A 22,663-nucleotide genomic window follows, 5' to 3' on the forward strand; every position below is an offset into this window, starting at 1 on the left:
TGTGAGATGACATTTGATATGTTTTATGGAAGCCCACTGATATTACAGTATGGAGTTACAACTAAGAAATTATAACTGAAGTCGTTGTTAGTAGTCCACAGGTCTCACTTCTGAATCAAAATATCTTAAAGATTCAAATTTTGCTCATCTAATCAACATACCAGTGCTATACAGCAGTAGCTGACCTAATCAGTCACCTGAAAGGAGAGAAAATCTGCTCTACTTAAAAACTCTCAACTTGTTGATGGCATTAGAAAGAGAGACTGTTCTTATGCTTCACTACAAACATGATGGTAAGGACTACCAGTGGTGTGCAGAGTGTGATGACCCCTATTCTGAAGGAACAGACACACCTTATTTGTTTAATTAACTAATTAAATTGTGAGATTATCTTATAGGGAAATATCAGCATGTTAAATGAAAATCAATAAATTTTCCTCAATATTCCATATAAGTTACAGATTGATTATATTAACATGATATACAGCTTTCATGTGATGCAACTCTCACACTAAATAAATCTCTGCAGTATTCAGTGCAAAATTCTGGGTTGCATTAATTCTGAGCAGTTGTCATTTTACAGCTGTTGGGAGTATACCGAAGGCCATTTACTGCTCAAGTCCATTGGTAACATATTCAGATATTAGTTGGAAAGAATCATTCTAGTCATTTTAACTCCAACATGCATAGTATAGCCTACTGGAGTAGAGCACAGTCACAGCTTTATGTGAAAAAGATACAACAGCACTCATGTAAACAGTATTATCAGCAAACTAACAAACACAAATCTTCAGTTACAAATGTTTATTTGCATCACACTGCAGCAGCATGATGAATATGTGCATACAAAGCATATTCAGTTGAAAAGAAAAAGGATAATGACAGTAAGTGTCAGAAAGGAAAGTGTTTTCTTACCAGCTGTGAAAACAGGAAACTGGAACAAGGCAGACGCCCAGTTTTAAAAAACACATTTGAATCATTATGGTTTAGCAGATTTCAAATCTCTTTATCAATAGAGAGATACAAAACAAGAAAATTAAATAGTAAGACTGTAAACAAGCATATTTGATATCTCAATAATTAATTACAAAATTGTGTCCAAGATTAATTTCATTGTACTGACAATAATACCTTACCTCCTGATGTCTGTAATAACTTTATCAAACTTTCTTTGATTAAGCAATGTGATATCATAAAATATCTTTCAATGTGTAAATTATTATTGTCAAGTGTTTGATGTAAACCCTGCAAAAATGAATTCATGGAATCCAGATAGATATTGATGGCTCCAGCTGTGCAAGTATCGATATATCTGACTGTCTATATATGGAATACATAGGGGCCTGAAGGTGACATTATTGAGATGCCAAAACTGGTTGCCTAGATAAAATAATTTCTCAAGACATAAAGGTGTCTGGCAATTTTTCTTGGTAAAAACTTTGCTCTTGTGTAACAAGGAGTAAATTACTCTGGAATGAAAGATTTTTAATGCTCCATCTAGAGACAGCAAAATTCTTGTTCTTGAAACATTGAAATTCAAGGGCAAACTACAACAATATCTGTTTCAAAATTCATTCTGCTCAATTAGTTAATTTTTTGGGATAAATGAGTGCATATGTGTGTAGTTTTATTGTATAACTAAGATGTTCCATATAGTGCAAATATAAATAAAAATTATTTCTTGTCATAAAAAATATATTGGTTTTCAAATGTTAACATATTACTAATATGGATGTCTCATTGTGTATGTTGAAAATTAATTCTGACATTTTGTTGTTTATACACCTTATTGATTTTCATGTATTATGCTGTAACACTAGCTGATATTAGTGATACCATGAATCTATCATATTGTACTCAACTGTATGGAAGTTTGTGGTTGTGCTGGAAAGTCAATTACTGCAAATCTTATGAAAAATTCCAGATTGTGAATATTGTAAAAACACTGACTTGTTCCATATCCTAGCAAATCTAATGCTTCGGGATCAATGGAACTCACAATAAAATAAAATAAAAATAATGTCTGATTCATGGAAACATGTCATGGAAGTGATGCCAGACTCTTGAAGATATCCCATGAAAGCCCACTACAAAGTTTAAAGAACCAGTATTAAGTGACGAATTAAAGATTATACTACATACCCCTTTGTATCACACCCACAGGGATTGTGGCTAAAAGATTATGGTGGTTTAAACAGTCAGTGGTCCTGGTCTCTGTGCACATATAGAATGGGAAGAATACATGGTACACTGAGAGTTACTTTCACCATGCTCTTCACAGTGATTTGCACAGTTGTAGATGTAGATGAAGACATAGATCTTCGTGACGCAATTCAGAGAATATACATCAAATAGTTGCTGTAAAATGTAACCACTGATATTCAGATAACTAAAAATGAGATTATCATATGTCTGAAGTTAATATTGATCATGGGTAAGAATAATATGGTGTAGCTGCAGTTTTTGTATGGACTGCCCTCATGTAACTAACATCCAAACAGATAAATTTACAAAAAGGGAGAGAAGCATCTAACACTAAACCATCAGCCCCTTGTCTCCTTCTAATCGCCTTCTTGCAGCCTCTCTTTCTTTCAGAACTACAACAGAAGGAACCATTACACAAATGGTTTACTGATGCCTCGTTGCACAGCAATATAGTGTTTCATCAATAATTTGAAGTTAACAATAAACTAGGGTTCTTCCACTTCTACTCCTTTACATTAAAGGCATCCAAATTTAAATAAATAATAAGACAGATATGATGATACTTGCCAAGGGTGTAAGCATCCTGATGAAGGATTCTGTCTCCCCAGAACAAGAGATGACCAAACCAGTAACAGATGGTTTATGACATTTAGTTTGAATCTACTTGTTTCAAAAGCTTATCTTATACCCTTTTGTATTTATATTTCATAGATCTCATGACATACATTTTACAGGTCATCTGAGTGTACTGTATAAGAGACATGTCAATTTTTGATTTATGATATACATAGTTGTATAATTCTCTTACACTACTTTTTACCAGCACAGGTTTATGTTGACTACAATAATATTATTAAATTGTGTTTCTCATGATGTGCCAGTACTTAATGTCTGAATTTTTCAGACATTATTTTATACATACAATATTAAACATAATACTATGATATTAAGTAGTTACACTGTTCATATGCTCATCTCATCATTCATGAATTTCTCAGATGAATAGTAGAATTTTTCCATTAGGAGATCACACAGTTTTCACTCCAATGAATCTATCTCCATACTCAGTACATCTCTACCCTTGAGCTTATTGAAGACTTATTATTATTATTATGTGCTGAGGCATCTGTTGGTAGAGTTTTAAATGATGTGTTGGAAGCATGACATTTTCTTTGTGTCTGGTGTTGTACATATGTCTGAAATGGTTTTCTTCATTTACCTCAGAATTGCTATGTTAAAAGATGATAATCTCAAATATGTGCAATGCAGGGATGAGTAATATGTTTACATTCTTAAATAATGGGTGACATGATGTTCTTGGAGGGGCACACATTTTTCTAACAATTCTTTTTTGCATTAGCAGGAGGGTCACACATCTTCCTAACAATCCTTTTTTGCATTAGCAGGATTTGTGACATGTGGTTTGAATTCCCCCCAAAAAACTAAACAATATCTAATTATGAATTCAATACAACAATGGTACACCACTTTCCTGCTGCTTATGTCTGGTGCACTAGACAGTATCTCCATTGCAAAAGCGGGGTTCTTTCATTTAGCAGCTAAATAATCTGTGCCCTTGCCAGCTTAAATTGTTGTCCAAGGTCATTTCCAAGAATTTGATAGACTGAGATCCTTTCATAACTTGATTTTTATGTACAAAACTGGCGTCATCCATTTCTTATTGTTGGGTTAAAAAAAATGGTATTGGAAATATTAACTTTAAGTCCATTTTGTTGAAACAATGTATCTAAGCTATTTAGCATGTTTATTATGCCATCTGAAATTTCCCTCACATTTTCTTTTTCAATAAGTACTGCGGTATTACTGGGAAGCATGACTCGTTGGGCACAGATGTTGACAGGTAAATCATTTATGTAAATGAGAAACAAGATTGGCCCTAAGATTGAGCCTTGAGGAGCTCTTTGTAAAATTGTATCCCACAGAGACTTTGTAAAATTGTATCCCATAGAGAGGCATAATTTCTGGTATCAGATGTTATGATTACCCTTGGCTTCTGTCTGTCAGATGAGACCTGAGTTCCTGCAGAGCATTTTGTCTGATGCTGTATCTGTCTAGTTTATGAAACAGCATGGATTGATTCACTGGCTCGAATGCCTTTGTAAAGCCGCAGATGATCCCTGCCACTTTATTGCTTTTGTCCAATATAAGCTTTTTTCCATTAATTGCATTAATGGTGCTTTTCTCTTTTTGGAACCCATATTGGCTCCTGACAATAACATCATGTTTCACAATAAAATTAGTTATCAGGACTATAGTTATTTTTCAAATGCTTTGGCTAACACTCACAGGATGTAGATGGAATGTTAATTTCTCATACGCTCTCCTGATTTTTTTTTTTTTTTTTTTGTGGTTTTACCTCTGCCTGCTCAAGTACACAAGGGAAGTTGGCTCGCTCAAATAACTGATTAATCATTTAAAGATGGAGAGTGTGCTATTTCATTATACACAAATTTGATTACTTTGTGGGTATTTGATTCCACCTTGCAACATTTTGTTGTTTAAGAACAAAATAGCATTTTCTACATCTTTGGTTCAGACTTTTTGTCACAAGAGGGCACTATTTGGGTTCATGCCAAAGAAATATGCACTGTTTTAATAAGTAATCACACCATCATTAGACTATGCTACATTTATTAGAAATTTATTTAAGCAGTGAGCTATTTGAACAGGGTTCAAAATAGTGCTGTTGTTTTGTTTAATTTTTGAAATTACCTGGTGGTCAGCTGTTGTACCTAACTTAGATTTAATAACAGACCATACTGCCTCAGACTTATTCTTATAGCCTAAAATGAACATATCATTTTAAATTCTTTTGGCACTTTTAACAACACTTTTAAATACAACTTTTTAATGTCTACATAGCCAATTATTGTGTTTCAGGTTTTTATGTAGCTCATGTTTTCTTGCAGTAGATATTTTTAAGCCTGGAGTAATCCAATTTACTTTTGGCTTTCCAATGCCAGATCCTAGGTGGGAATGATTCATTGAATACCTTGAGAAAACTTGTTAAAAATTTATCAGAGTTCTCAGTACTTGATGCACTATTATCTATGGACCATTTTACTGCATCTATTTTGACACAGAACAGATTCGAGTTATTATTACAAAAGTTTCTTTTCATAGAACCTTTCCTTTAATATTTGGTTTATTTATTCCTGGCAGCTGAATTAACAGTGCAGAATGATCAGAAATTCCTAAGTCTAAACAGAATTTGTTTCCACTGTCAAGCATGCATTTTGTTAAGATGTTGTCTATACAAGTGGTTGAAGAAGCATTTTCTCTAGTGACTTCACAAAAATTTAGTTTAAAACCAGAGTTCTGAATTAAGTCAATAAACTGGTTTGAGCTATTGTCATGACTTACTACCTTTACATTGAAATCAGCTGCAATGATAATATTTTGCTTCCTTTCTTTCTTAAGTTTATCAAGAAGACACTAGAGTTTGGACAAGAAAATTTTAGTTTTTGTACTTCCTGGAATTTTGTAAATTGATTGACTATTGTGTTCATCTCTTTTTCATTCAACACAACGGCTTTCAGAAGAGCACTCCTCATTTAATTAATCAAAATCTGTCTTTATTTTATAGTTTAAGCAGGTATCGAGAAATATTCACGAGGCTTTATGTGATCTCTCTCTTCTGCAAAAGCTGCTTGCTACATTGAAATGTTCCACTTTATTTACAATTTTTATAGTTACTAGTTAACTAGCTAGCAGACAACTCTAACATTTTTGCTATCATTGATGATAATTTGCTCAATTTTGGTACTAGCTGTCTTTTCATGCAGTTAACAAATTGCTACAAATCTATAAAATGGAGAGTAAAAACCAAAAAATTAATTGAATCCCAGAAATAAAATTAGTAGCCATCCAAAGAATACTTTCCTAAAATGATGAGGAATAAAAACTGTTGCCTTAGACTGCATCTCTCCTTTCTCTTTTATGCACTAAAATGTTGTTGTGCAGAATAGCATACAAGCTGATGAAGTTAATGTGTGACAGAAATGAGGTGTGATAGTGAGCTGAGGATTTAATAACCGCACAACCTGCTGGCAACTCATTAAAAGAAGAGAGAATTATAGTCATGTGACAGAACTTAAACACACAATGTTTGTTGAAAACAACACAATGTTTCAGACTAATCACGGTATTCAGTACTACAAGACATATACAGTCCTCAGAATGACTGCATCAGTTTAATGAAACTTCTGAAGGGATACAGACACTCAGAAATAAAAGCTTTCAGCATACTGCCCCCTCTCCATTCAAAAACAGAAAAAGATGTTTCAACTCACACACGTACACAAAGAAACTAGAAGTAATACACAGTTGGTGATTCTTTTTTTCCTACAGCCTTTATGAATGAAGTAAGCCTTCAGGATTAATCTCAGTGAGCAGAAGATATTTGACTAGCATTTCAATGAATACTAGGTAATTACAGACTGTGTTCACAATACTACTTTGTTTTGTTTATTACATTAACAATTTTATAGAAATTAAAATAAAGTTTTTATTAGAGTAGTGTGCTTGTCAAAATGAAAGGTGTGTGATATACAATATGAAAAGTAGTATTAGTCCTAATATTTGTCTGACTGCTACTTAAAAAGATGTGGCTTATGTAATGTCACTTACGCCAGGTTATGCATAGGGCCTATTATATGTATTAGCTTTATTTATACTATTATAATGGCATGTACAGTAGAGGAGGACATTTATACTTTTATTTTATTCCCTTGGTTAGTTTCACAGAATCTGCAGAATATGGGCACACAAAGAGAGAGATTTCTAGATTATATTATTACTGAACACTTATGATGTACTCACCTAATAAATAATGGCTTCAGTTCTTCTCTTGACATGAGGCTGAAGAAGAAACCAACAAACTCCTCTGAATCTAAAACTTGTTCTCCATCTCGTAAGTTCTTGTTAGTATTGGCAATCTGGAAAAGTGAGAAGAGTGGTTTAGTATGCAAGAGTGCTGAAGTTCACAGGAATCACAATAAACTGCAGTAAAGTGTGCCAACTAATTATACCTCAAATTTTTTCTTTACTTCTGATTTCACCATCTTCACATTCAGCTGCTTTAAAAGTCTCAGACATTCTTCAAAGTTCAAGCTACCATTTTCATCTTCATCTGCCTCTTGAAATTGTTGTTTTAACCACCTAGGAGAAAAAAAAATGTGAATTCCTATTAACCCAAAGATTCTAGGCATAATACATTGGACTGACTTTAGCACTAATATTTGCACAATTTTCATATCTAAGGTTTATGTGCATTATTACTTTAAGGGCTGCATAGGATCAGCATTAAATTGAACAAAACTGAGATTTCTTTGTATAACAGTCAGGAAAAACAACTGATCAGAAATGATGCCATACCTTAGACCTCATGAATTTGCATCAAATGTTACAAAATAAAATTTCAAAAACTCAAGCTTAGAATCATGTCTCCTGAATCTAAACTGTTAAATCCGAACAATACAGCACTGACAGTTTTTTCTTTAGTTTTCAATAGTGAGGGCAGAATTAGAATAACTAATGAACTGAATAAAACCATTCCTACTGTATTTGCCCTACCTTTTCATATCTCTTACTTGACTCAACAAATTCACGCAACTTTGAGTACAAACTTTCAAATAGAGGTATAAACAGAGAGAGCACTGAAAGAACAGGAGACAAACTAAAACTTATAAAATTGCCTGATATAACCCTAATTACAAGTGAGAAATGTATTACTGCCAATGAGTGCTTCTCTACGTTCATATCAGCCATAAAAATTAACTTGGAAAACAGTTGTCTCCTTATTATAAAAGATGCCACACTAGCAATAGACACAAACCACAACATACAAAGAAATGGTACAGCCCATGATTAAATAAAATTAGGATACTTCCATTTATGGTTAAAGATAGAATTTCTAATTGGAATGCAAACAAGAAGAATTAAAAAGTTACAAGTCTGAAAGTGGAGGAGTGAAAGCAAACCAAATAGGGAAAACATCTTAAATCTCATATGAAACTTCCTGGCAGATTAAAACTGTGTGCCGGACCGAGACTCGAACTCGGGACCTTTGCCTTTCGCGGGCAAGAAGTGAAGCTGTGAGGACGGGGCATGAGTCATGCTTGGGTAGCTCAGTTGGTAGAGCACTTGCCCGCGAAAGGCAAAGGTCCCGAGTTCGAGTCTCGGTCCGGCACACAGTTTTAATCTGCCACTGCAGAGTGAAAATCTCAATCTTAAATCTCAGTAATAAATGTCCAGGAGTACAGAACATTAAAAAAGGCGGAAAGACATGGTAAGGCACAAAACGCTATCCCAATTGATTGTAATGCTCTCTATTGTATTTCAGTCTCTCTCGTACCATAAAATAATGGTACAACGGACACAGAAACTAGTTTTGCAACTGTGTTGTGCAATAACAGAAAGATTGACATGGACAAGAATCACTCCAAGAGAAATTACCAAATCTATAAGTAAACAGAGCAGCTCCAGGACAGCAACAAATTTTTTTTATAATTAATGAAATCTCTATGACCCTACTCTATCTCATAAATGGAATTCTTGATGATGGAACTTTCCCACAGTGGCTTAAAATTTCAGCTACCAAAAGGGTGATAGCAGATAACTACAACCATTGTACCAATTATGTTAAAAACAACAGAGAATTGTGTACATAAATAGATTTAAAGCCATTTTAAAACTATAAGTACTGTAGCTAAGTGAAAACCAATCTGGATTTAGTGCAAAATTATCATCCATAAAACAGCTGAAAGCCTGCTAAATACAATCCATAATGGTTGGCAAAAGGGAGTAACCACCTGTGGTACACATATACACTAGGCAATGCTTTTGAGAGTGGCTCACATGATATTATTACAGAAAAGCTAGGATATAACGGTGCTGTTGATAAGCCACTTCATTAATGAGTTTTACCTGAATATCAGGCAGCCATTAGTATACATTAACAATGGGAGCTCAAAACCCATGAAAATAAACAGAGTAATCTGACAGGTATCTGTACTTGAGCCACTTTCCTTTATTGTGTATATTAATGATCTCTGAAACAATATGGCCTGCAGAAATGTTCTTTATGCTAGTGATATGACATTTCTCACATCAGGTGAGAATCTGCAAGTAGTTTTAAGAGACAGCTGAGAGTAGCAGCCGTTGGTGTAAAGCTAAGCAGCTGTAAGCAATTGACCTAAAAACATGGAAATTAATTTTAGTCTAATGACACAAAGAAAACAGCTGATGTGCAAAGTTACTGGGTCTCATAAGAGACCAGATACTCTCAAGGGATGACTGTACAAGAAATATAAGTGGTAAAATTGTACATGTACTTCTTCTGTTATATAAAGAAGAAGCTCTTTTGGCAAATATTTACTGCTCCTTTCTTACTATACCTTCTTTCACTCATGGCTGCAGAGCAGGATTCTGTTATAAGGATGTTAATCAGGGCTAAACTATGTATTCAGATGGCAGAAAAAGCCAGTCATACGTATCACAGAACTGAGTGTAAAAGTAATACTGTGTAGAAATGACAAAGATGTCTCTTCTAAGGATTTACACGAGTATTATCTCTGGAATTTCAATAAATATTTTCAGTTTCATTTATGAAACTTGTTGATGGAGTCAGGCTAAACAAATAATGTTCATCAAGTCCTTTATGCTACTTCCAGTTACCAAAAAGCACCTGATGACTCTTCAGAAAGACAGAGTGTGTGTATTTCTTTGTTTGTGTGTGTGTGTGTGTGTGTGTGTGTGTCAAAATATATTTTTTACCCATCCCTGAGGATAGGATCTGTGGAAGGATGTATTAAAATAATTTATATATATCAGTAAACCTTATATACACTCCTGGAAATGGAAAAAGGAACACATTGACACCGGTGTGTCAGACCCACCATACTTGCTCCGGACACTGCGAGAGGGCTGTACAAGCAATGATCACACGCACGGCACAGCGGACACACCAGGAACCGCGGTGTTGGCCGTCGAATGGCGCTAGCTGCGCAGCATTTGTGCACCGCCGCCGTCAGTGTCAGCCAGTTTGCCGTGGCATACGGAGCTCCATTGCAGTCTTTAACACTGGTAGCATGCCGCGACAGCGTGGACGTGAACCGTATGTGCAGTTGACGGACTTTGAGCGAGGGCGTATAGTGGGCATGCGGGAGGCCGGGTGGACGTACCGCCGAATTGCTCAACACGTGGGGCGTGAGGTCTCCACAGTACATCGATGTTGTCGCCAGTGGTCGGCGGAAGGTGCACGTGCCCGTCGACCTGGGACCGGACCGCAGCGACGCACGGATGCACGCCAAGACCGTAGGATCCTACGCAGTGCCGTAGGGGACCGCACCGCCACTTCCCAGCAAATTAGGGACACTGTTGCTCCTGGGGTATCGGCGAGGACCATTCGCAACCGTCTCCATGAAGCTGGGCTACGGTCCCGCACACCGTTAGGCCGTCTTCCGCTCACGCCCCAACATCGTGCAGCCCGCCTCCAGTGGTGTCGCGACAGGCGTGAATGGAGGGACGAATGGAGACGTGTCGTCTTCAGCGATGAGAGTCGCTTCTGCCTTGGTGCCAATGATGGTCGTATGCGTGTTTGGCGCCGTGCAGGTGAGCGCCACAATCAGGACTGCATACGACCGAGGCACACAGGGCCAACACCCGGCATCATGGTGTGGGGAGCGATCTCCTACACTGGCCGTACACCACTGGTGATCGTCGAGGGGACAATGAATAGTGCACGGTACATCCAAACCGTCATCGAACCCATTGTTCTATCATTCCTAGACCGGCAAGGGAACTTGCTGTTCCAACAGGACAATGCACGTCCGCATGTATCCCGTGCCACCCAACGTGCTCTAGAAGGTGTAAGTCAACTACCCTGGCCAGCAAGATCTCCGGATCTGTCCCCCATTGAGCATGTTTGGGACTGGATGAAGCGTCGTCTCACGCGGTCTGCACGTCCAGCACGAACGCTGGTCCAACTGAGGCGCCAGGTGGAAATGGCATGGCAAGCCGTTCCACAGGACTACATCCAGCATCTCTACGATCGTCTCCATGGGAGAATAGCAGCCTGCATTGCTGCGAAAGGTGGATATACACTGTACTAGTGCCGACATTGTGCATGCTCTGTTGCCTGTGTCTATGTGCCTGTGGTTCTGTCAGTGTGATCATGTGATGTATCTGACCCCAGGAGTGTGTCAATAAAGTTTCCCCTTCCTGGGACAATGAATTCACGGTGTTCTTATTTCATTTTCCAGGAGTGTACATACATCAAAATGTTGGGCATATTTTACAGTACAATAGTATTAGGCAACTATTCTACTTTGTTACTCACATAATTTTACAAACTTTTTTTATTATTCAGATTATTGTCTTTTGATTCCTGAATATTGCTACGGCAAGAGGAGAATTTCCCCAAAAGATAAGAACCATTTCTTAATAGTGAGTGAGCCCGAGAAAAATACACAGTTTTTACAGTTCCAAGAGTAGCATTGTTGGATACTACTCTGATTGCATATGTTAATTTAGAGAGTTGGGAGTTAAAGATGTGCAGGAGAGTTCCAATTTAGATTTTCTTGCAGGCAAAGGCCTAGAAACTTTGTCACAGTGACATACTGAATTTCATGGCTGTTCATGTGAACTGCTGGTTTTTCAGCATATTTATTTCACTGGGGTGAAAGTGCAGAGTAACCATTTTTTTTGTGATTTAAGACAAGCCTGTTCCTGTAGAACCAATGTGAAACTTGATCTGTGGTGACACCTACAGCAGTGGCAAGATCTTTACTATTTTTTACCTCAATAAGCAGACTGGTATCATCTGCAAATAGTACTGATTCCACATAGTTTACACACAAGAAGAGTTCACTAATTCATGAGGCCAGATTATTAATGTATACTAGAAAAAGGAATGGTCCTAAAACAGAGCCCTATGATACACTATGAAAGGTAATTCCATGTAGTGTTAGTGTGTCTGTGTTGGACTTCTGTAACCTGAGATTGATTAATTAAGTAGGATTTCAGACACTCATTTGACACCACTCACACACTATAACAATCAAGTTTTTTTTAAACAAAACGGAATGTTCTACAACATCAAAGGCCTTTGTTAAACCTAATAAAATACCTGAACTTTTGAAGTGACTGTCTATTGCACTTAAGATGTGGTTGACAAAATGGAAGCTAGCAGTCTCAGTGGAACCATGGTGCCATACTGATATTATATTATTCTGGCGGAAATTTTTTTTTGGCCAATGGAGGAAGAGTTGTTCTATTATCTTTGAAAAACCAGGCAGCAATGCTCAAAGTCTATAATTTTACATTTTCTGGAAGTCAACTTTCTTATAAAGAGGTAGGACTTTAGCAGTTTTAGCAGATCTGGGAAAGTGCCCTGTGACAGTGAGGACCTGCAAATGTCTGATAATGGTGTGAGAATAAAGTTCGTTAATAGTTTTATTATATAATCAAGGATCTCATCAACATCTGCTGAATTGTTATTTTTTAATGAGCTTATGATTTTTTCTAGCTCATCTTGATTAGCAGTACTGAGGAACATGCTATTTTGTTGATATCGAAGTTTGCAAGTGCCTGGGTGGGTTCTGCTCATGCAATTTAGCAATTTTTGTCATAAAACAATTAGCAGTTGTAGCAAAGTACAAACTGGACAAATCTGCAACTAAATATAGGTCAGTATTAAGGCCATCAATATGGGACAGAGAAATATTCTCATGAGTTTCCTTTTTCCCAGTAAGTTTCTGCACAGCTTTCCATTACACCTTAGTCTTGTTTGACAGTTCCCTGATATATTGGTCATTTTCTCTTAATTTAACTCCTTTTATAATGTGCTTCAGAACTGATATATATATATATATATTTTGAAATAGCTAAAAATTCTGGACCACTGTTTACTTTCGAAAGTTTACGTAAAGCTCTCTTCCTGTTACAGGAGACCCTAATGCCAGCTGTAACTCAGGTTTTTGGTTTGTTATTGTTTTTGCACTTCAGTTTCTTTTTGGGGAAGGATTTTTCAATATATTCACTGAATTTTTGATGAAATGATAGAACCTGTCAGTTGTTTCAGATTTACTAAGAGAATTACCCCACAATTCATTAGATGTAGTTGTTGTTGTGGTCTTCAGTCGAAAGACTGGTTTGATGCAGCTGTCCATGCTATTATATCCTGTGGAAGCCTCTTCATCTCCAAGTAACTACTGCAAGCTACATCATTCTGAATCTGCTTAGTGTATTCATCTTGGTCTCCCTCTATGATTTTTACACTCCATGTTTCCCTCCAGTACTAAATTGGTGATCTCTTGATACCTCAGAACATGACCTACCAATCAGTCCCTTCTTCTTGTCAAGTCGCACCACAAATTCCTCTTCTCCCCTATTCTATTCAGTACCTCCTCATTAGTTACGTGGTCTACCCATCTAATCTCCAGCATTCTTCTGTAGAACCACATTTGAAAAGCTTCTGTTCTATTCTTGTCTAAACTGTTTATCGCCCATGTTTCACTTCCATACCTGGCTACACTCCACACAAATACTTTCAGAAAAGACTTCCTGACACTTAAATCTATACTTGATGTTAACAAATTTCTCTTCTTCACAAACACTTTTCTTGCTGTTGCCAGTCTACATTTTATATCCTCCCTACTTCGATCATCATCAGTTTTCTTCTTCCCAAATAACAAAACTCATCTACTACTTTAAGTGACTCATTTCCTAATCTAATTCCCTCAGCATCACCTGATTTAATTCGATCACTTTCCATTATCCTCATTTTGCTTTTGTTGATGTTCATCTAATATTCTCCTTTCAAGATACTGTCCATTCCGTTCAACTGCTCTTCCAAGTCCTTTGCTGTCTCTGACAGAATTACAATGTCATTGCCAAATCTCAAAGTTTTTATTTCTGCTCCCTGGACTTTGAGTTCTACTCCAAATTTTCTTTTGTTTGCTTTACTGCTTGCTGAACATACAGATTGTCTGCCCCCTGTTAGCTGAGTGGTCAGCGCGACGGAATGTCACACCTAACAGCCCGGGTTCAATTACCCGCTGGGTAGGAGATTTCCTCTGCTCAGGGACTGGGTGTTGTGTTGTCCTTATCATCGTCATTTCAACCCCATTGACACACAAGTCGCCGAAGTGGCATCAACTCGAAATACTTGCACCAGGCGAATGAACAGTCTACCCAACAGGAGGCCCTAGCCACACAGTATATCCAATATGCAGATTGAATACTATGGGGATAGGCTACAGCTGTCTCACTCCCTTCTCAACCACTTCTTCCTTTTTGTGCCCCTTGACTCTTATAACTGCCATCTGGTTTCTGTACAAATTATAAATAGCCTTTCGCTCCCTGTATATTTCCCCTGACACCTTCAGATTTTGAAAAAGAGTATTTCAGTCAACATTGTCAAAAGCTTTTTCTAAGTCTACAAATATGTAAAAACATAGGTTTACCTTTCCTTAACCTATCTTCTATGATCAGTCATAGGGTCAGTATTGTCTCACATGTTCCTACATTTCTACAGAATCTAAAGTGACCATCCCCGAGGTTGGGGTCTATCAGTTTTTCCATTCGTCTGTACAAAATTTGTGTTACTATTTTGCAACCATGTCTTATTAAACTAACAGTTTAGTAATTTTCACGTCTGTCAGCACCTGCTTTATTTGGAATTATTATATTCTTCTTGAAGTCTTAGGGTACTTCGCCTGTCTCGTACATCTTGCTCACAAAAGACTATCAGTAGTTCAAAAGGAATGTTTTCTACACACATCAAAAAAAAGTTTTGCATCACCTCAGTTCCAAGAGTTCTGGAACACCACACATTGCATGTTGTACCACCATACAGCGAGACCTTCAGAGATGGTGGTCCAGTTTGTTATACACACCGGTACCTTTAATACCTGGTACCACATCCTCTTGGAGTGATGCATGCCTGTATTCATCGTGGCATACTATCCACAAATTCATCAAGGCACTGTTGGTCCATATTGTCCCACTCCTCAATGGCAATTTGGCATAGATCCCTCAGAGTGGTTGGTGGGTCACATCGTCCATAAACAGCCCTTTTCAATCTATCCCAGGCGTGTTCGATAGGGTTCATGTCTGGAGAACATGCTGGCCACTCTAGTCGAGTGATGTCATTATCCTTAAGGAAGTCATTCTCAAGATGTGCATGATGACGGAATGAATTGTCGTCCATGAAGACGAATGTCTCGCCAATATGCTGACGATACGGTTGCACTATCGATTGGAGGATGGCATTCATTCATACATCGTACAGCTGTTATGGTGCCTTCCATGACCACCAGTGGTGTACGTCGGCCCCACATAATGCCACCCCAAAACAGTAGGGAGCCTCCACCTTGTTGCACTCGCTGGACAGTGTGTCTATGGGATTCAGCCTGACCAGGTTGCCTCCAAATACGTCTCCGATGATTGTCTGGTTAAAGGCATATGCGACACTCACCGGTGAAGACAATGTGATGCCAATCCTGAGCAGTCCATCGGCATGTTGTTGGCCCATCTGTACCGCGCTGCATGGTGTTGTGGCTGCAAAGATGGACCTCGCCATGGACGTCAGGAGTGAAGTTGCACATCATGCAGCCTATTGCGCACAGTTTGAGTCATAACATGATGTCCTGTGGCTACATGAAAAGCATTATTCAACACGGTGGCGTTGCTGTCAGGGTTCCTCCAAGCCATAATCTGTAGGTTGCAGTCATCCACTTCAGTAGTAGCCCTTGGTTGGCCTGAGCGAGGCATGTCATCAATACTTCCTGTCTCTCTGTATTTCTTTCATGTCCGAACAACATTGTTTTGGCTCACTCCGAGACACCTGGACACTTCCCTTGTTGAGAGCCCTTCCTGGTACAAAGTACCAGTGCGGACGTGATCAAACAGCGGTATTGACCGTCTAGGCATGGTTGAAGTACAGACAACACGAGCCGTGTACTTCCTTCCTGGTGGAACGACTGGAACTGATTGGCTGTTGGACCCCCTCTGTCTAACAGGCGCTGCTCATGCATGGTTCTTTACATCTTTGGGCGGGTTTAGTGACAACTCTGAACAGTCAAAGGGACTGTGTCCGTGATAGAATATCCACAGTCAACATCTGTTTTCAGGAGTTCTGGGAACTGGTATGATGCAAAACTTTTTCTGGTGCGTGTACTTCTGGGGCCTTGTTTCGACTTCGGTCTTTCAGTGCTCTGTCAAATTCTTCAAGCAATGTCATATCTCCCATTTCAACTTCATCTATGTGCTCTTCCATTTCCATAATATTCCCCTCAAGTACATCGCCGTTGTGTAGATAGCAAATGTAGAAAATTTTCTACATTTAGCTTGCTGAAGATGTTCCTATATACAATGTATCCATCCACAGATGGAGGGCAGTTGGGGGACACAGTAAGAAGCTGTGCCCGATGGTCTCTATATTCCATGCTTAATGTCTCAGCTGAGTACCTCTCTACATTTACACAAACTTGGTCAAGCAGAGTGGTACTAGTATTTGTAACACAGGTTGGTGAGTTAATTTTTACATGGAGGTTGTGACTTTTGATGACATTACAAAAGTTCTCTCTTTGTGTACTATTACTTTAAAAAATTGATATTAAAATCACCACACAGTACTACAGTTCTTTCATGACTTCTGAGTTAATTTACGGCAAGATCAAGATACTTAAACTAAATCATTTATATTGCTGCTAGTGATCTATAAATGCACAAAATTATTACTTTCACTACAGTTAATTCTATGGCTGTAACCTCAATCACCTTCTCTTTCGCAATTTTACAAGGAGAACACTGAGTTCGTCAAGTTGTTTGGCAGTGATTGGACTTTGTGATGAGATAATTTTAGAACATAATTGTAATTTTTTTTTTGATCGCCTGTGGATGATAATAAATCAGAATCAACTATTTTGTTTCCTAAACCTTGTACATAACATTGCAAAAATGGTAGATTGTTCTCATGGGGATTAAAACCTGTGTGAGGCAGAGGCTTATTTGCATGACACACAGTGTCACTGAGTTGTGTACCACCAGTGGAGAGATTTATTGATCTAAAAATAAAAAAAATTAAAAAAAACATTACTCTTGTTCTCCTGCTGCACTGCGTCACTCGCCTGGCATCTTGAGGATATTTTTCTCGAGAGTTCGTGATTTTTGTCGTTGAGGGGTATAGCCTCTGTAGCACGGTACTGCACGTTCAATTTACTGCTAACTGTTTCTTGGATCCGTGTTATTATGAGGTCCTTCCGTAATCTGTTGAGATGTAGACCGTAGGTTGTGTGGAATTTTCTTCCTATGCAGCTTATATCGACGAACTTAACGTTTTCAAACTTGTGCATATATTTTTGATCTCTTTATTTGTATTATGCACCTCTTTATTTACACACGACCAGTCTGGTAAGTTGTGACAAAGTGGGGCAGAGAAGACGATCACATTTTAGCTTCTCAGCTCGTGGGGTCATCTTTTAAGTGAGATCAGTAGATCTTTAGCTTCGTTTCTTGCTACACAGTTTGTTCCTGCTAAGAAAACGAAGCAGTCTTTGTTTGTTGAAGCTGTTGCCACGTCATAATTCATAGCAGTCACTGTCTGAAATTTAGCACCTGGTTTCACTACGCCGGTTATTTTGCGCCTTGTTCTGGATTTCAGTTTTGCCGCTAAGTAACACCCTTGACTGTCTAAAAATAAGTTCATTCTGCCTATTCTTGGTGGCTGGTAGTTCCTTGAACTTTCTTCTGTACATCGTTCACCCATTTGGCATGCGTCGATTCCTGCTACATTTTCTTCTGAAGAATGAGAATTTCTATTCACTTCGCCGATTTTCCCAGCTTTTTCCGTTATAAGCGTTTTTCGCATTTTCTTTGTTATGGTCCGCGGCTGATGTTTTTCACAATACTACTGTTTTCTTTACTCTTCTGGTCTTCGATTTCTTTCTTCTATAAACATATATCACCTTTTAGAGCGTCTATATCACTTAACAACACTTCTATAATTTCGTCATTCGCCTGCAGATCTGATGCTAAATAATGCGTTTTCTTCTTCTAAACAGTCGGAACATGACCACTGAAAATCGTCACTGATAAATTTTAGAAATACTTTGGCGCATTATTCATGCAAACAAAAGCTGCATTTAACATACCGAATTCCCTTGACTATTCGTTTTTGACATTTCTTACACGATGCACTGTTTAATTTATTCTTTTTATGGAGTGATGTGACTCTACACACTAAACCCGGTGGCGCTATGAATGCTTGGATATGCGAAAGATTAGCAGTTCAGTATAACCGCACAAAATGGGTAGGAGTAACGCCATCTACATTCTGTATATTAGGAAAGATTATGCAGAGGGTTTCTCAGTCATAAATTGCATTTGAATGTGGATTATTTATTAGAAGATTGTGTTATGCCTCATGAGAGAAGGTAAAATGTTTACCAGCACTGAAATCATACCAGCACTTGTGGCAATTTGACAGTGGCAGGCTTGTGGCATATCTATACTGTGATTTATTGTTCCGTGATACTGCTGCTCACTTTGGTGTGGATAACATAACTGTTATGCGAATACAGAATCAATGTGTTCAGGAGTGCCACACTCAACACCATACAGGATCTCAGTGGCCGAGACAACATTTAAACGTTCTTTGGTTAGCTGTGCGGAATTTCATGCCACAGTACGTGTCTTTTGCTAGGAAAAAAGCTTGTTTGCACCAAGTCGAATGTCCACTCAAACAATGTGACGATGTTAGGAGCGTGGGGACCATTGCTGTGGCTTCCCGAGGTGTGGCAACAGAGAGAAGTGTACCCACTGCGTTGACGAATGTGGAGCAACCAGCGACGACACTGAATATAGTTGTGGCATCAAGTCGTTGGACTACATGATCACCTCTGGTTCGAGTAGCTGATGATGTGGGCAGCAGAAGTTGCATTTCGGTCGTATTAAGGCTCGTGGCAATGCCTCCTTGACATTTAACCCACCTACATAGCTCAGTGGTCAGTATGTCTGGCTGCTATGCAAAGGACCTGGAATTGAATTACCTACATCTACATCTACATAGATGATGATGATGATGATGTTTGGTTGTGGGGCACTCAACTGCGTGGCCTCAGCGCCTGTACAAAGTCCCAATTTTTACACAGTCCAATGTTTTTCACAGCCCAGTCGAGCCCCTGTCACGAATGATGATGACGATGATGAAATGACGAGGACAACACAAACAACAAGTCCCCGGGCAGAGAAAATCCACAACCCGGCTGGGAATCGAACCCGGGACCCTGTGATCCAGAGGCAGCAATTCTAGCCACTGACCATAGCGACTCCGCAGTCCAACATACGGCGCGTAGCGGAAAGTACCCCATACCATTACTACTCATTTCCTTTCCTATTTCGCTCGCAAATACAGCGAGGGAAGTATAACTGTTTACTATATATGCCTCTGTACGAGCACAAATGTCTCGTATCTTATCTTCGTGGTCCTTACGCGCAAAGTATGGTGGAGGCTGTAGAATTGTTCTGCAGTCAATTCCATATGCAGATTCTCGAAATTTTCTCAACAGCGTTCCTCGAAAAGAATGTTGCCTTCCCTCCAAGGATTTCCATTTGAGTTCCTGAAGCATGTCCGTGTTGTTCGAATCTACCAGTAACAAATCTAGCAGCCCGCCACTGAATTGCTTCGATGTCGTCCTTTCATCTGACCTGGTACAGATCCCAAACACGCGAGCAGTACTCAAGAATAGGTCGCACTAGCGTCGTATATGCGGTCTCCTTTACAGACGAACCACAGTTTCCTAGAATTCTACCAAAAATGGAAGTCGCCCATTCACCTTCTCTGCTCATTCTACTTCGTATGGATTTGCAACGTTGCGCCCAGATATTTAAACGACGTGTCTGTGTCAAGCAGGACACTGCTAATGTTGCATCTGAACATTATTGGTTTGTTTTTCCTACTCATCCTCATTAACTTACTTTTTTACTAGAAATTTGGTCTGAGTCATCTTGTATCCTCCTACAGTCACCCAACTTCGATTCCCGGTATTGCAAAGGACTTTTCGTTGGTGGGAAGACTGGAAGGTGGGACATTCAGCCTCGTGATGCCCACTGGAGAGCTGCTTGAGTAAGAAGTAGCGGCTCCAAGGCTAAGAAAGCCGACAACAGCTGGCAGAGAGATATGCTGACCCTGTGCCCTTCCATACTGCAGACTAATGACACCGACACCATTAGAAGAGGATGACATGATAGGCAGTTGTTCCCAGTTGGCCTATCTGAGCCAGAACGTGGAGCTTTGCTTTTTTTGTCATGGCATTCTCTTTCAACGTGATCACACGCAAGATCACAAGTTTCGCATAATGTCCTGACCTACCTCGATACAGAGCGTGTTCGAAACTTTCGTTATTTGCTATTCTTCCTGGTGTCTCAGTTTTAATGGGCAGCAGTATACGTGCAGCTAATCTCACCAGATAAAGGATTTGTCACCATTCTTAAAAGAACACACTGGTAGTTTTGGAGCGTTGCAGATGGTATAACTCTGGTACCAGGCAGGAAACGTGTGTTAGTTGGTTGTAGCACAGAATTAGCGTAGTAAGATGGACAGACGAGGAGACGTGACAAAATAGCAGTATCACACCCTTAGGTATGGATGTGTCCTTGACCATACTGTAAACGAAACTGACTTATAGATGGTGTATCAACTCGGACTGTCATGTAACGCGGTGTAAGAACAGAGGTCATAAAAGTTCGCAACCGGTAGCGACCGGAGGCGAGTGTCACGCCATGAAATGGCAATCGAGTTAAAAACCGACAGGAGCTGTTATCAATGTGTAACGCCGGAAATGCATATCCTCGTATTTTCATCTATTGTACTATAATTTTTTTTCCTTATTTTGTTACCTGAATATATGACGTTTCTGTGTCTTTGTATATTGTAATTGTTTTACTATTTGTATATATATGCATTTATGTCGATGTATAATTGGTTTGTTGTGTAAAGATTATTTGTATTTTTACGCTGGGTCTGGCCTAGGGAAACTATGCTATCGAACCATTACATCGATAGGTCGTGTGGAGAACCAAAGTGTTTAGGATCTTTGGTAGTGTTAACTCTGCCGCGTGGAGCGCGGGCACAGCAGAGAGGGAGTCTGGCTGGGGTGGTGCAGTGGAACAGGTATGTTGTATGAAGCTCCCGCGAGTTGCCGCGCTTTCAGGGTTTGGCAGCATGTAATTGCGCTCGACTTGCGATGATAGTTTCTGACATGGTGTCGCGGACGGGAAGCATTAGCTTGCGCACATCAAGAACCCATTTCGTCTGGTGACCGTGTCGAGAAGAAGGAGCGCCAACATCCAGCTTCTGCAACAGCGACGGCCGACAATGAGTGACTGTCGCCACTTCCTCGATCGACGGCTGCAAACCTTCAATCAGCCAACAAGGAAGACTGGAAGCACGTAAAGTTTTAGAACTGTATCGCAGACCTCAGCTTTTCAAACTTTCAAAATTGTTGCATCACAAAATTACAGCAACTTAGCATGAACCTTTGTTGCTCATTGTCCCAATTGCATTGCCAAGCAGGGTCCCTTCCTTTTCCGAAATGAGCCCGAGTGTCATTGAAATTCAAACGCCAGCATCATTCGATTTCACTGCTTTAATTTCAAAGTTCAGTTAAGGTATTCATAGCTGGCTACAGTATCTAGATTGCACAAGCACAAATTAAGAGTGCGAGTTTTGTTACCGTATTTTAGTTATCTGTCACTGCAGCTCAGCTTGGTACGTACTAAATTTTACTATTGTTAATTGTTCAGAATCATTTAATTCAAGTTCAAAGTTAAATTTCTTATTTCTAAATTGCGTAGATTCAAGTAGCTTTTGAAATGATTGTTGAGGTAGTCCAAGACTAACCCTATTTTGCTGAATTTCGTAGTGTTTCAGAAACAAATCTCACTATTAATTTCAGTCACTAAATTAACTTTCAATTTTCCAGTTTTATTAAATCTTCTGCTAAATGAAGTCAGGATGTAGCGAAATTTATTACTTCTGACAAACTTTCAGTTTTCACACTACACATGTCAACCTTCAGTTGCCACGCTTCTAGTGCTAATTATATGTGCAATAACCTTTATTTTTCTGTTACTATAGTAATTGTCCTTAGGACTGGCGACCGTAATTTCCCCCAAATCTCAAATATCTAACTACCGCTAGTTAATTGTTAACGTAACGGCCGCACATTTAACTTTCTTTATTAACTTTACCCCTTTTCAAAATTAATTTCCATGAGTTTCATTTGCATTTTTCCTTTCATTTAGATGTAACCCTTTCCTCCCCCTTTACCGCCAAATTAACTTCGGTGACGATTGCTTTTCCCAAATTTCCATTAGGTACACGCGGTTTAATTTTTCACTGTCATTAAGGTCGATAAGTGAGGGGGAGGTT

At 38.9% G+C, this 22,663-nt stretch overlaps 1 protein-coding gene across 1 annotated transcript in view; it reads right to left on the reverse strand.

Moving 5' to 3' along the window:
* Nucleotides 1-22,663, reverse strand: part of LOC126248248 (1-phosphatidylinositol 4,5-bisphosphate phosphodiesterase eta-2-like) — a 551,756-nt gene that overhangs the window by 138,278 nt on the left and 390,815 nt on the right. The window contains exons 4-5 of the mRNA XM_049949098.1: nucleotides 7,257-7,386; nucleotides 7,048-7,163 (exon numbers count right to left, since the gene is read on the reverse strand). Of these exons, the coding sequence (XP_049805055.1) occupies nucleotides 7,048-7,163; nucleotides 7,257-7,386 (246 nt within the window). The remainder of the gene's footprint in view (nucleotides 1-7,047; nucleotides 7,164-7,256; nucleotides 7,387-22,663) is intronic.

The sequence above is a fragment of the Schistocerca nitens genome, chromosome 3 (assembly GCF_023898315.1).
Source record: "Schistocerca nitens isolate TAMUIC-IGC-003100 chromosome 3, iqSchNite1.1, whole genome shotgun sequence".
Classification (NCBI taxonomy): domain Eukaryota; kingdom Metazoa; phylum Arthropoda; class Insecta; order Orthoptera; family Acrididae; genus Schistocerca; species Schistocerca nitens.